Source organism: Vigna unguiculata, chromosome 4 (assembly GCF_037176805.1).
Source record: "Vigna unguiculata cultivar grain cowpea cultivar isolate G323 ecotype 2 chromosome 4, ASM3717680v1, whole genome shotgun sequence".
Classification (NCBI taxonomy): Eukaryota; Viridiplantae; Streptophyta; class Magnoliopsida; order Fabales; family Fabaceae; genus Vigna; species Vigna unguiculata.
In genome coordinates this window covers 31353985-31370053 of record NC_140795.1, presented here as the reverse complement: position 1 = coordinate 31370053, position 16069 = coordinate 31353985, and the positions used below count along the sequence as shown (strand labels likewise).

General features: G+C 37.9%; 1 protein-coding gene across 1 annotated transcript; it reads left to right on the top strand.

The window, feature by feature from the left end:
* Positions 1–9063: 9063 nt before the first annotated feature.
* LOC146887025 (uncharacterized) lies at positions 9064–9501 on the top strand. The gene has a single exon (XM_085671985.1). The coding sequence runs from the start codon at positions 9064–9066 to the stop codon at positions 9499–9501; it is 438 nt and encodes a 145-aa protein (XP_085528111.1).
* The last annotated feature ends 6568 nt before the right edge of the window (positions 9502–16069 follow it).

The following is a 16069-nucleotide window of genomic DNA, read 5'->3' as shown; positions in this document are numbered from 1 at the left end:
GATCCCCGATTTCTTGGGGACCACATGTGCAGGACTCACCCAAGTGCTGTTAGATATAGGATATATAATACTTGCTTGTAGCAACTTGGTGACTTCCTTCTTTATAACCTCCATCAGCTGAGGATTTAGTCTCCTCTGAGGTTGCCTTACTGGCTTAGCATCCTCCTCCAAGAGTATTCTATGCATGCAGAAAGAAGGACTAATACCAGGAATATCTGCCAAAGTCCAGCCTATTGCTCTCTGGTGATCTTTGATAACCTGCAACAACTTTTGTTCTTGTTTATCAATAAGCAAGGCATATATAATAATAGGGAGTTTCCCATCCCTCTCAAGATAACCATATTTCAAATGAGATGGTAACACTAGTGCAGGGAAGAGAAATGACAGCGGTTACTTCCAGCTTTTGGCTTCGGGTCCGCAACCGCTGCATATACGACCGAGGTAAAAAACTAGTATTTTATGCCTCGATTACAACCCAAGGCATATTTAATTTTTACTGCCTCGGTTCTCGCAGAACCGAGGCCTAATGAGCATCAGAAATTCAAAAAAAAAAACACGCAGCGGCACCGGAAGAACCTCCTGTTACACACTGAAACCTTCCACCGTCCGCGGCCATGGCTGCGCTGGCCTCCGCCATTGCTTCCGCCGCCAAACCCTTCTCGTCGAAGTTTCACACACACTCCGTTCCCTTCCCCGTCTTCGTGTTTCCTCCAACGACGCTCACTTTAGCTCAAGTTTCGCAGAGTTCATCACTTCAGAGAGAGTCAAAGTGGTGTCCACGCTGGCCCTCGCCCTCGCCCTCTGCAACGCCGATCGCGTCGTCATGTCCGTGGCCATCGGAGGCGTGTTTGCGCGAACGGGATTTTCGTAGGTCGTCGTGGTTGAAGAGATCGGAAAGGGAGCTGCGGGGACGGACCTCACAGGAGCGACGGTGGGGGTCGGCAACAGCGGCGACGAAGGTGAAGGCTGGCCGGAGATGGTGAAGCTCGCAGAGAAATCAGAGAAGATGTCGCTGCACAATGAAGGAATTGGGGTTTTTTAACCCTACGAAGGGATACTGCCTCGGTTATTCGAAACTGAGGCATATTAACACTTACTACCTCGGGTAGGCGATGAACCGAGGCATATATTACACTATTGCCTCGGTTATTACAGAACCGAGGCATATTCCTTCAGTAAAAAAAATAAAAAATTCAAATTAGGGGTCAACGCAGTGGTCAAAATAATTACGTGTCTCTACTGCCTCGGTTAAGAGAGAACCGAGGCATATTGCATCAGTGAAAAAAATAAATAAATTAAATTAGTGGTCAACGCGTTGAGTCAAATTTTTTTTTTGCCATATGCCTCGGTTATTATGACAACCGAGGCATAAAAGTTGAATTTAATTACAAAACTGCCACCGCATGCTTTTATGTAGCGGGTCCGCATGAACCGAGGCATATACAGCGCTGTAAAAGCTCTAAAATGCACTAGTGTAAAGGTTTTAACTCCAAAGTGGGTGACTATTCCACAGATGGCAACATTTTACTACCTAAGGTAATTTCAGCCACCTCAGCATCACACTCGGACCCCACAGAGGTATCATATAGTGACATTGCGTCCTTAATATCACATGTTTTATAGTTTTCTTTTTCATCCAAAATCAAGCCCAAAATATTCGAAAAAGAAAAATCTGAAGAAGAAGAAAAACCAGATAAAACATCTAAAAATCCTTGATAGAGGTCGTACCCCACCAAATTAAAACAGAATAAATGCAATATATGAAAGTGAACCAAGTCGTCTCCCAACGACCAATATTTTCATTCAAAGCTTCAATTTCTAGATGAACACAACAATACAACATAGGGAGGGATTGGGCAAGATTTACGGATGCAACACACAATTGAAAACTTAAATTCAGACGTCTAAAATCAATGTAAAAACAACGTTGATTCTTTGCTTCAAATGAACATCCACCAATCACGGATTACAACTCAAAATGGTTATATTAACTCTCATGGAACCCGAATTAACTGCTAAGCGCAAATTAACCCAAACTCAAGTGCAATTAAGCAAAGCACACAACCATGAACCTGCTACAGTTCACTAGGCATGAACACACAATGATTCCACTCTGCAATTTAAGCAAAAACAAAATGGTTTCTTGATTTAAAACCAAACGCAAATTCATAATTTAGAGATTAACATAACTCCACCGAACAAACCATTAATCTCAAGGTTTCAATCCATTATCTGCAAAGAATCAACCATAAATTTTGATTCAACCATCCAAATGAGTGCAAATTGAGCCAGAAAACCTAAATTGGTGCAGGAATCGAAAATGAGCAAGGAAAGAAATGGGCAACAACGAAAACAGCAACCAAAAATGAGAATACTTTAATATAAATGTTACCCAAACAGTAGAAAACGTTAATACAAGTTCAATGTGCTATCCAAGACTCATAAAACGTGAAAAACGAATGGAAAACGTGAAAAATTAGCTTGTGCCACCATAGGTCACCTTCCAAAGCTTAAAAACAACAAAAATGGAGGTTTGAGAGAGTGGAGAAGAGAGAAGAGCGGCTGCTGCATGTTGAATGACCTAAAACTCGTGGTCACTTCACCTCTGCCACTCATATTTACAAAATTGCCACTCTACCATTCAGAATTACAAAAATGCCACTCCTGGGCCTCTAATGTTGGCCCATTCACTCAGATGATGTGGAAATGACGTGGCAATGATGTGGCGACTCTCTTCAACTGAATATTAATGTCCAAGCTCCAAAATTTGCTTCACCCAAATACCTAAAAATAATTAAAAATGAAAATTAGGCCAAAGAATGCGAAATTAACCCAAATTCGGAACAATGTTCTAATAAAGCCCAACAGATGAAAACACACTAAAGATGAATAATTAAGTACTGAACAACTGTCAAATTTTGTACACAAGGGCTAGTGGAATGAAGGAAAATAATGACTCATCAATCCTAAAGCAAAATTGTTCACTACATTACTCAATAAATCAATATAAAACAAAGAATGGTCTTCGGTCGGGTACTTCATGGCTTCTAGCACATTGAACGACACCTTTTCATCTCCTATCTCCATAGTCAAGGATCCTGCATGAACGTCTATCTTGGTACGTGCTGTCATCATGAATGGTCTTCCCAAGATAATTGTGGTTGAACTCATTCCTTCATTATCCTTCATGTCCAAGATGTAGAAATCTGGAGGAAAAATTAACTTGTCCACACAGACAAGCACATCTTCTAGCACACCTGCAAGGTTAGATGTGCTATGGTTGGCCAATTGAATGACCACACCAATAGACTTAAGAGGTCCAAGATGAAGTGAAGTAAAAACTGATAAAGGCATTACATTAATGGAAGCTCCTAAATCTAACATAGCATTGTCAAACTTAGTACTTCCTATAATGCAGGGAACGGAAAACATACCTGGATCCTTACACGTTTCTTCCCATGTTCACTACCTCTTTGTCCATAATACGCCTTTTATGTGTACATAATTCTTTGAGAAACTTGGCGTATTTAGGAATTTGTCTTACAACATCCAACAAAGGGATGTTTATCTCCACTTTCTTGAAAGTATTCAAGATTTCTTTGTCTAACTCTTCCATCTTTTTAGTTTTTGGTTTCAAACGGTTTGGATAGGGAGGAAAAGGAGAATAAGGTGAAGAATTTTCAGAGGAAGTATTAGGGGATACTAACCTGGAGTTATCACTAGATTCAGGTGTTTGAGATGTTGCTTGTGTTGCTTCATTTGATCATCCACTTTCATTATCAAGTACAACGTCATTCTCCTTATCTTCATCTTCTTGGGCATCCCCAAGGCCTTGTATTTGCTTACCCGATCTTAAAGTAATAACACTTACATTTTGTGGGTTCATTACAGTTTGTGCAGGCAAACTGCCCGAGCCTTGTTGAGACTTCATCTGGTTCAACTCATTTGCCATTTGTCCAATCTGGTTCTGCAAATTTTGATTAGTTGCTTCCATTGTCTGTTTCAACTCATTGATTTGTCCTTTCATCATGTCAGCCATCATTTTCATCATTATTTCCATGTGAGTCACCAGAGGTTGCAGCTAGTTGTGGTTGTTGCCTCTATTGAGGTGGAATATAGGCTTGTTGGTGTTGAGACTGTTGATTTCCCCATTTTTGGCTGGGATGTTCCTTCCAATCTGGGTTATACTTGTTGGAGGACAAATCATGATTATATTGCTGCCGAGGTGGTCTATTATTGCCATAGATGTTTGCAACATATGCTTGAGGTTGTTCACTGTCTAACGTCCGTGTCTATTTTAACATAAAACAAGCCTTGGTAGGATGATTAGTAGAAGCACAAATTCCACATAAGGTAGAAAGGATAGGCTTTTTCTGTAAGTCTGCCAAGGTCCTTACCATGGCCGCTAAGTCATCCAACTTCCCTTCTATTTTCTTGTGATCTCTAACATATGAAGCTTCTACTCCATGGGTTCCCTTCAATAGAGTTATAGAATTACTCGTTGTGGTAAATTGTTGATGATTCGACGCCATGTTCTCAATCAATTGTCTTGCATGTGTTGGCATTTTTTCCACCAATGCCCCTCCACTTGCAGCATTTATCATTTGTCTATCAATGATACTCAATCCCTCATAAAAGTACTGAATGAGGAGATGCTTGTTTATTTGGTGATGAGGACAGGAAGCACATAACTTTTTGAATCTTTTCCAATACTCGTGAAGATTTTCTCTTTCTTGTTGCCTTATCCCATAAATATCTTCGCGAATAGCAACAACTCAAGATGCTGGAAAAAACTTTTCCAGAAATAATATTTTCAGAGTCTCCCAAGTATTAATGGATCCTGGTGGAAGGTAGTATAACCAATTCTTAGCGGCATCTTGCAACGAAAATGGAAAAGCCTTAAGCTTAACATGTTCCTCTATCACTATTGTAGGTCTCATGGATGAACAAACAACATGAAATTCCTTCAAGTGATGGTATGGGTCTCCTCCTGCTAATCCATGGAATTTAGGTAGAAGATGGATTAACCCAGACTTAAGCTCACATTCTCCATCCGGATATTGGATGCACATGTTTTGTGTAATTGTTGCATTTGGTGAAGCCAACTCTCTTATTGTTCTTTCTTCCATTCTATCTTCTTGAATTTTTGGTTCTGGTGATGGATCGGAAGATATGTTAATCACCGGAGGTGATTCTAGCAGTACACTTTCAGTGGTAGGTTCAGATGATGATGGTGCTCCTTTAGTAGAACACCTGAGTTCAAGTCTCCTGTGTGATTTACGCAAGTTCCTTTCAAGTTCTGGATCAAGTTGATAGAATTGACCCGGGTTGGCCCGTGTCATGCACTACACAGTCCACCTGAAAGTGTTCCTCTATTTTTTTTTCTTCTGATTCTTGTTTTGGATAAAGATTTCAATAAAGAAATCTACTCTGAGGAAATAGAGGTGTGTCACAGTGGACAACTTAAATACCAAGTCTTTCCCCGGCAATGGTGCCAAATTTGATATCGTTGTCGTTAGGCGATCAAATTACCACTACTTAACTTTAACGTCTTCAGTATTGCCAAGTTAGTAGTGACAAACTAGTTAATGTTAAGATAACCATGAGTCGTCTCACAACGAATACAAAATTGATCTCAAATATTTGATTCTTATAAAAAATGCAATTAAAACTAGTAACTATAAACATATGGGGTTTTGATATGCAAAGAATGAATGATATGCAAATAAAAGATTGTAAACACAGTAATAGTAAATAGGTCAATTCCATTGCTTTTTCAAAATAGGATTCTTGATCGGTTATCTAGAGATTATTGTTAAATTAATTATTGTTGTTGATTTACAAATCAATCAATGTATGGTCTCAATTCATTTGTTGGCATTCTTACTTTTAATCAAAGTACAATTTCAATTAAAAGTGAGAATTTTTAGATTATCCATAGTAAATTCAATCAAAGTACTGTCTCAATTAAATTCACCATGATTCAGGGAGTTTTCTTTCTCCTTCCTTACTTTTATTGCACTTGTCCAAGTCTGTCTGTTGTTGTTTCCTTTTTGTTAATTTGTGTTAATTTATGTCATGTTTTTGTTTTCTGTTTGGGACACTCATTTCACTTTTGGAGAATGAGTTGTTGGTTATTCTGTGGACTGATTTCTTTAATTTCTCCTTGCATGTCAAATTGCTTTTCAATTTTTTTACCCTATGTGAGAGTTGAGCCACTCTCTATTCTTTGATGTGTGATATATGCCTCTTGAATGCTTGCACAGTGAACTTGGCTTGACTCTTTCTGATGCTTTTCTGATTAACATGCATGTTTGGATATGATTTAGGCAATTTTGTTCTGTGAGCCTATAGCCAGATGAGCCTACCTTGAACTATTTCCTTTAATAACCCCTTACCCTTTTTCATTGATTTATAGCTCATTACATGCCCTTAGCCTGAAAAACCATGATTCTTCCTACGTTAGGAAATTTTGGAGCTTTGGAATTGTTTTGGGAATGGGTGCTCAATTAAGTGTGGTCGCGCACAACAAGTGTGGTTGTGCGCGCACTTGTTATTAGTTCTTGGAATTGCTCATTTGTATACCCAGGTGGGATTTCAAAATTATTGTTTCTCTGCATGTTCTTTGTATAGAAAAAAAAGAGAAGAGAGAAAACAAAAACAAAACAAAACAAAACAAAACAAAAGAAATAAAAGGAGTTTGGATTTGAGCATTGTGTGAGAACCGAATTTGGAAGTGTTGGTGTTTGGGATTACTTTCATGCTTGATTGTGACTTATTCCCCATTGCTCCTCTTTTTCCTTTGTTGCTTAGCTACTTATCCATATGTTCCATACCTTGTCCTCAACCCTATTACAACCTTCAAAAGCCCTTCTGATCTTAACCAACATGTGTTTTGGTTTGGTTGTTGATTCTAGAGGCTTGCGAAGTCTGTTTGATGTTTGTTTTTCAGGGGTGCTTTGAGAGTAAACAGTAGCCTAGAGATTTGAGTGATACAGTGCATATTTTTTTTTATGTTATGTTGCTTTCAATTCTCTCTTTGAGCTGAACTGAGTACTTGACATGTTTTGAATTTCTTGAATGATGTTCATGGATACCTTGCAGCTTTGAATCCTTCTATGTTGGATGTGTCTCCACTTGTCTGTTTCGAGTCTGTTTTTCTTGTGTCTCTTTTTTTCTCTCTTGTTATGACTGTGATGTCCTTGCTTTGCTTTACTTTTTAATTTTGCCCAGGACTGCAAAAGGGTAAGTGTGGTCGATTTTGATGAGTCATTATTTTCCTCCATTCCACTAGCCTTTGTGTACCCATTTGATAGTTGTTCAATGCTTAATTTTTTATCTTTAGTGTGTTTTCATCTATTTGGCTTTATTGGGCCATTGTTCAGAATTTGGGTTAATTTCATATTATTTGGCCTAATTTTCATTTTTAATTATTTTTAGGTATTTGGTTGAAGCAATTTTAGAGCTTGGACATTAATATTTAGTTGAAGAGACTTGCCACATCATTGCCACATCATTTCCACGTCATTTCCACGTCATTTGAGTGAATGGGCCAACATTTGAGGCCCAATAGTGGCAAATTTTGTAAATACTAGTGGCAAGGATGATTGGACCACGCGAATTAGGTCATTTACCATGCACCCGCCGCATAGATCTTTCTCTCCAACCTCCTTTTTCATGCTCTCAAGTTTTTGTGGTGTCCATGGAGGTGCTCCACTCATTTTTTATGTTTTTACACTAGTTTTTGCCATTTCTATGCACATTTGACTGCACCCAATGTGAGATTTACGTTTTGAATGCATTTGGTTGATTGGACAACCCATTTTGTGGATTTTATTGACTTGGAACAACATCCATTGATGGGGTTTTCGGATTTATATATCACAATAGCGTTTTTCATTCCATTGAAGCTTTAAAATCTCTCTTTTGCTCTTGATTTGCGTTTAGCAATTCGTAGGTTAGGGTTTTTGATGTTCTGTTTTGTTGCATTAAGATTTGAAGTGTTTAATTGGCCCATTTCCATGTCTACCTAAGTTCGTGTATTGACTCCTTGATGAAAAATGCAATAAAGCTATGAGGTTGTGCTTATTTTGTGAAATCTACCATGTCTCTTTGTTCTGAATTCCGGGAATGTATATGATGAATCTGTGTGTGCTTAATTTATAGAGTAATTGTATATGTTTGGCTTAAGTTATGTTCATGCTTAATGTATGTGGCTTGGCTGTCACGAATTTAAGGATGTGTGCATCGCTTTTGCAAAATGAAGTTGGATTGTAATTTTCGCTTAGTGGATTATTATCTAGTGGATTGAGAGAAGACAAAGGTGTTAATTTGGTGGCCTATGGTAAGTGAAACTGTGTTTGAATTAAGGATGTCAATACATTTTTAATAACTGTTGCATTTAATTTAATCTGTTAATTAGCATACTGAATCTGCTAAACCCCCATGTGTTATATTGTAGTCTTCATCTAGAAATTGAAGTTTTGGACTGAAATATTGGTCATTGGGAGACGACTTGGTTCAACTTTCTAATACTGCATTTAACTATTTTAATTTGGTGGGGTACGACCTCTATCAGGGCATGACTCGATCTAGGTAATAGTAGACCGATTGACGAAGTGTGTGCACTTTCTACCAATTAATCAGAAGATGTCTTTAGGCAATCTGGCAGAATTGTATGTCAGAGAGGTTTTCAAGTTGCATGGAGTACCAGCAAGTATTGTGTCAGATCGAGATCCAAGATTCACATCGAGATTCTGGCAGTCGCTACAAAAAGCATTGGGCACTCAACTAAGGATGAGTTCAACTTATCACTCTCAAACCAACGATTAGTTTGAGAGAACTATACAGTCATTGAAGGACTTGCTAAGGACTTGTGTGTTGGACCACCTAGGGACTTGGAGTGATATACTGCCCTTGGTGGAGTTTACTTATAATAATAGCAATCATTCCAGCATACGAATGGCACCATACGAGGCTTTGTATGGTAGAAGATGCAGGACACCATTGTGTTGGCAGCATGATTGTGACGCAGTGGTTCTTGGACCAGAATTTTTGTAACCGATGACTGAAAAGGTGATACAGGATCGGATGCGGGCAAGTCAGAGTAGGCATAAATCTTATGCAGGTACGAGGAGGAGGCCGCTTGAGTTTGAGGCTGGTGATCACGTATTCCTCATGGTTACCCTGACGGCAGGAATTGGGAGAGCTTTAAGGTCGAGGAAGTTGACTCCTCGATTCATTGGGCCGTATCAGATCATGAGGAGGATTGGACTAGCAGCATATGAAATTTCTTTGCCACCTCATTTGGCAAACCTACACAATGTCTTTCATGTATCACAATTGAGGAAGTACATTGCAGATCCTACACATGTTATGGAGCAGGATGATATCCAAGTGCACGAGGATTTGACTATTGGAGTTGGACTAGTGAGAATTCTGGATTCTCAAGTCAAACAAATCAGGGAAGGAGATCCGAACTGTGAAGGTCCTTTGGGATGAGGCAACCCAGGAGATGACTTGGGAGATGGAGGATCTCATGAGGAAGTCTTATCCTCACCTATTTGCTGGTAAGTCCTATTTTCGAGGATGAAAACTTTTAAAGGTGGGGGAAATATAAGACCCGTGAAAATTAATTAATTAATTAATAAAGGCGGGTAGAAAGAGCCTTTATGGCATTAAAGGTTAATTGTGTGACATGGAAAAGTACTAGCTTAAATGGTTGAGAGTACTTAATTGTGTGAAAGGACTTGGGTTCGAGTCCTATGTATGTTATTTGTGTGTTGTTTGAATTATTCTTGTTTTGTTTTGGGTAATATAATTGTGACTAGTGAGTGATATTATAGTCATAAGATTATAATGGTTATCACAGAATTTGAATTTGACATAATGGTTGTGATTTGGCTTTATGAATGGAAGGTCACGGGTTCAAACCTTGGTAGACAAGAATTTACCTTTATTTTTGCCAACTTTAGCTTGGAGTGAATGTGAAAAGGTGGGGTAAACCTAGTAGAAGGGGTAGTCAGTGAGAGGTGAGAGTTTTGGGTGTGCAAGGGTTGAATTGGGAGAGAGGTGAAGCAAAGCCTGGGTGAACCAAGGAATTGTCATTCTTCTCAATTTTAATCAAGTTTCTAGGTTAGGGGAGTTGTCTTTTGTGCGTGTGAATTACATAATATGTGTATGGTTCTGTGTCATGGCTTCTCAATTGATTTCTATTTGGCATGAAATTCGTGTGTATTATGTGCAGTGATTGAGAGTTTGATTGGTTTGAGTTTGTGTGCATAACCACGTGGTGCATTATATGATTAGGGTGAGGGTTTGATATGGATGGTGTCATTGTTGATTTTATACTCGAATTTTGGTAGTCCATATGAATAGGAAGCATGATTCTGATGTTGCTTGCCATCAATTTGTGTTAGAAGTGATAGAGTGATGTTTGGCATTGGTTTTGGGTTAATTGAGTGCGTGAACAGAGAGAGGACTCTGCAAGTCTCACCCAAGCGAGTCTATCTCGTCTAAGCGAGAGTTGCAGAACCTCGTTTCTGGTTTTGGTTCGCGCTGCTTGCTCAAGCGACCTGATTCAGTGTTGAGCGACACCTAGTCTCGCTTATCCGAGAATGGCTCGCTTAGGTGAGGTCGCGGGGAAACCTGGACGTTTTGAGCGTAACTTCTCACCTAGGCGAGAAGTTTTGGAGTGTTGAGCGATAGGTACACTCGCTTAAGCGAGACTGGCTCGCCTAAGCGAGGTCGCAATTAGACTTGGGTTTTTTTTGTGGAATCTTCATCCAGGCGAGGAGCTTTGTGTGTTGAGTGACCTAAGGTCTCGCTCAGGCGAGAAGAGCTCGGCTAACCGAGATGAAGTGGTACATTCATTGTTGTATACTCGCTTAGGCGAGGCAATGTAGCCTAAGCGAGACCGACATAATAGCTTGGGCGAACTGGCATAGCTTAAGCGAGAATGGCGAGGAGTAATGTTTATATGTGTTGTTGGTACTATTTGCTGGTTATTTCCTAAAGAATAGGAATTATATGCTTGTGTTTGTGGTGTTTGGGCTTGAAGGACTAAGTCCAATAGGGGTCAGGGATGTGCTTGATGGTTGGACGCATGATGGGCATGGAACTGTGTAGTTCCCATCGGCTGCTAAGTGGCGAGGAGTCTTTAGTATGGTGATTACATGCGTCGGACGCACGATGGGCAAGGAACTGTTATGTTCCCGTCAGTTGCTATTGGGCGAGGAGTCCATAGTATGGTGATTGCATGCGTGCCATGGTCCGAGCGAGGGAGCCTTGGATGGTTTACTACAGACGAGGAGTCTGTAGGGTAGGACTATGAGCAGGATAGACTCGTAGGGTTGGACCATGAATGGGTTAGTTTCGTGGGAGCACAGTGAAATCCCAAGACCTAGTACATGCATATGACTCATGAAGGACTATGAGATCAGGGATGGGTAATTTGAAAATAATGAAATACTTTAGTGAGGTTAACTTCTTTGGGATGGATGACATATTCTTTTTATGCTTTTTGTATTTATATATTTGTGCGTAGCTCACCCTATTTGTGTGTGTGTGGCGATGATCGGATAACTTGATATCTGGGAGCAGATGATTTGACAGGTGAGCCAAGAGATGCTTAGAGGCGGAGAGCAGGGGCTACTTGGGGCTTTTGAAAGAATTTACATAGTTTAGACTTTTGATGTAATTTTAATCATGTTGAACGTTGGTGGAATTGTAATAAACAATTGCAAAATTTTGAATTATGTTATAGTTAAAGTTTTTAAATTCACGCGTTTTTGGGAATAAGCGATTATAAATGAGGTTTTATTAATATTATCGTGTTTTTATTTATTGTATTTATTCATTTATAATTACTTAAAAGTAATATTCCTTAGGGATGTTACCTTCCGCACCTACCTAAATTCTTCACCCCTCATGATTGGGCCTCGAGTAGTCCAATTTCCGTTCGCACAATTCACGCTTCTGCAAAATGGCATTCAGCACATTGTCTTCTACATTTGTTGGGGCGAGACTCATCATACAGCAGCCCAATCAAGTGTTGTCCACGCGTAGACAAACTCTTCTCCAACGTGTAAGTGGTGCTAGGGTTTCTCGCCTCATGCGTCCAATCCTTTCTTTTCAAGAGGAAGTTGGCTTTTCTCATCTCATGCCATCACCATCACGCGAACCCTACCCTGTTTTCCTTCTGTGCTAAGGGTTCACACCTTCATGCTTCTGTCACACAAACCTTAACAACCACTAGGGTATCCATCACGTTTTCAACCTTTTCTTTGTTAGGGATGTCTTCTTTCTCGTTTCTCATGCGTGCCAACATGTTAGCACCATTAGGATCTTTGTATAAGCTTTTCGACCCTTTCTTTGTCGTTAGGAAACACTCTTAGACGGCATCCCCTTCTTCCTTTTGTTTTTCGGTTGCCTCTCTTCGATAAAGGGCAAGCCATTTCGTTGTAAAGCTCAGCTTTGATGAATCATACATTCGGTTGAGATCACTCCCCCATTCATCAGCTCACCCTAAACCCTAGATTAGGTTCTTACCTCTTAGGGTTTACCAAACCAGTGAGAAACCAGAGAGATCTGTGCGTAATCTCCATATCCGAGTCTTCTGCTGCATTTTCCCTCGCCTTCTGCGAGTTTCAATCGGTAGAACACCGATTCGAGAGGCTTTCCGGCGAGTACCGCGACGAAGGAGCCTCATCAAGTGGTATTCAAAGCCACTCGTTCTTGGACTGCGCTGAGATAAGTGTTATTCTTTCTTATCTCTATTTTTCTTCTTATATGTTTGTTTCTGTCTTGCTCATACTATGATTGAGTTGATTTTCTGAGTTTTAATCGGTGATGTTGTGTTTTTCCTTGCTGAAATTGATTTAAAATTCGTTGATCTAATTTTCTGAATCAATACCGTGATGCACTGTCATAGATCTATGAATCTGCCGTTCAAATGCATGTCAATTAGGTTTAATTTTGTTTCTTACTTAGCTTTAACATTTTATAATCTTGTGTTTTGTCTTCGGTAATGTTTAGTTGCTTTATATGTCACTAAATTCCATAGCAGTTTTGCCTAAAATGTGTTCTTGTTCACTATTTTGTATTTGTTCAGTATCTGTTCTGTTTTAATAATTAGTTTCTGTGGTATGTTCAGTTCTGACTTTGTGATAACGCTGTCGTCAAGCGATCAAATTAATACTACTTATCTATAACAACTTCAATATTGTTAAGAAAGTAGCCAAAATATTAGTATGAGTTAAGTCAACCCTAAGTCGTCTCCCAACGAACACGGAATTGATTTTTAACAAGTTAGTTCTTATAAAATCTATACAAAACGGTTAGTCAAATAAAATAATAAAATTATGGGAGGATTAAGATAAAAAGATAAAATAAGATAGAAACAATAGTAAAGAAAAATACAGTCTCAATCAAATTTACTATGTCTAATCATGTCTATTCTTTTATCTTCTCACCAAATAAAAAGCTTAATTAATCAAAGTAAAGTCTCGATTAATTTTCGTTCGAGTAAATACCTTTAATCAAAGTAAAGTCTCAATTATTGGTAAAAACTCATTCAATCACATGAAAGTTTCTAAATAAAATCAAAGTAAAGTCTCAATTGAATTTAAAAACCCTTTAACTCATATGATTGGCATGTGTGTAGATTTAAAATCATTACTTTTTACGTTATTCAAAGATAAAAGACATAGATGAAGTTAAACCTCAACAATAATAAAAAGAACAAAGAAATTATTTCATTCTAACCTCAAAATCCATAATGAAATTACAATGGAATCAACCCAAGAAATTTAAAACTCCATGAATGCAAAATAAAGAGAGAAGAATAGAGAGAAGAAAGAAATTAGGCCCCCCTAAGGGTTTCTAAATTCCGAAGTGCTGAGCTTGTTTTTCTGCTTCTCCCTTGGTCTCTTTATATAGGAATTGGACTGGGCTTTTTTGTTGCTAAAATCTCTCAAATATCTTTTAAAATAAAGATAAAGATAAATATTTAAAAATATTTGGAGAGATATAGACTATTTGACAAATATAATTTGTTGATAATATCAATATCTAATATAATTTAATTAATTAATTAATTAAAGATATATGATAAATTATCACCAATTAGTATTTGTATTAATTTTCCAAATCAACCCTTTGTAATCTCCTTAAATTATCTTCTAAATAATCCAATACCTTCAAGATATATTTGTTTGTTGTGGAACTAAAATGATTCAAGAAGATCTTGTCATATTTAAAAAGATTTGGTAGTTATAATCTTTTAATATTTTATGATATAATTAAATAAGATAATTATTTAAAAATATCAAATAAAATATCTAAAGATATATTTTCCCAAATTATCTTCTATCATAAAGATAAAGAAAACCGCAAGGTCCAATTTTTCTTTCCTCTCTTCTTGGTTTCGCCAAACTTCTTCTCTTTTTCAAGCTTTTCTTGTCGTCTTCATGCACTGCTTGGCTTGGATTTTTGTACTTTTGATAATTTCTTATTCTTGGATTTATCTTTAAGGTGTCATGAAGCTTTAATCAATTTATTTTCACACCTCCATGAGCTCAACTTAGCTGCAGCTGCACTAACACACTTGAAAATATCCAAAGAACATTTATGCAACTAAAAAGCTATTTTTAACATGTTTTTGTATCTCATGCTCAATAATCCCAATAATAGGAAATCTCAATTAAATCAATCTTTAAGCACACAAATTCAATTAAATACCCAGAATTAAACATTAAATGAGGGCAAAAATACGCACTCATCACTTTACTATGAGATCATTAGCAATTGTTCTGCAGTGTATATTGATATTGTTCTTGTTTTATTTGTGCTAGTTTTCCTGTTTTCCTATTCCAATTGCATTTCGTGTTCTGTTTGCTTCTGTTACTGCTCTAGAAATTGAAGTTGTTGGCCAATGATTGTTGCTGACCAAACCAATATTCAGCTCTTATAGTATATCTGGCTTTGTTCAGATTGCTTTTGAGGTTTTGGTCATGTTCGCACCTTGTTCTTGAGTAGTTTATTTTTCTCGAATAAGTCATATCTTGTGTAGTAAACTGATTCTGCTTCCTAATCTCAATTGTGCTAAATCTATGAGTTCAGTATGCGTTAAATCCTACTGGATTATGTTGCTACCATTGTGTACTTTGATTATGGACTTCAATCAATTTGTGGTGCTATTGCTGGTCGTGTCTTTATCCTTAAGCCACCAATACTAGTTTTCAATTTTCTGTCCAACATTGATTCATGCTTGATTTGTTGACTGTCTTGAACTCTTGTAGTATCATTATCTCAGATTGTATACATCCATTGATTTCCAAAGATTCAATTTTTGTGCATCAGTTGTGATATGATACTCATATTCTGCAGTTTCTGTTTGGCCACCTACTTCGTGTGAAACTTTGCTACATCAGTTATGTTATTACACTGTCTAATACTCTTTCCCTTACTGAGTAGTGTTTGACATTGTGCTTCATGGTGTAGTTATTTTGGCCATTTTTGTTTCCTTGCATCAACATTAGTTGTTTCTATTTTCATCCAGTGTTGTTTGTGTTCCTTTGTTTTGACAACAGTTTTTGGTCGAGTGTTGTTCTTTGGTAGCATGAGCTATGCGTTACTTGTGCTTGTATGAATGTATCTAGATTCAACTATGCTGACCTTCATTACCTCATTCAGTTTACTACATTCATTCACATTCGTCCTTTTTGCCTTTTCAGTGCAGTCATAAGTCATAGTGTTATCTTGCATTCTTTTTGGCTATTCATTTGATGTTGAACATTGTCTTCTATTGACTGCTTCTAATTCAATCACATTCTGTTGCACATTGTTGTTCATGATTCTGCACTGACCGAGAGTCTCATTTTTTTCCTATGTCATTCTCAATTTTTTTTTAAGTTGAATCTTTTGTTCATTCTTCATGCGCATCTATTAATTGACATTGGAAACATGAAAATTGTTGTGAACTGTGGCCTAAACTAAAGAGTATGCTTGATCTTTGAAAGTTGAAAAGAACATCAGTGAAAAGAAAAGAAAATTCAGTGCCACGATATAA

Coding starts and splice junctions, on each gene's coding strand:
- LOC146887025 (XM_085671985.1), top strand. CDS start 9,064: ATGACTGAAAAGGTGATACAGGATCGGATGCGGGCAAGTCAGAGTAGG.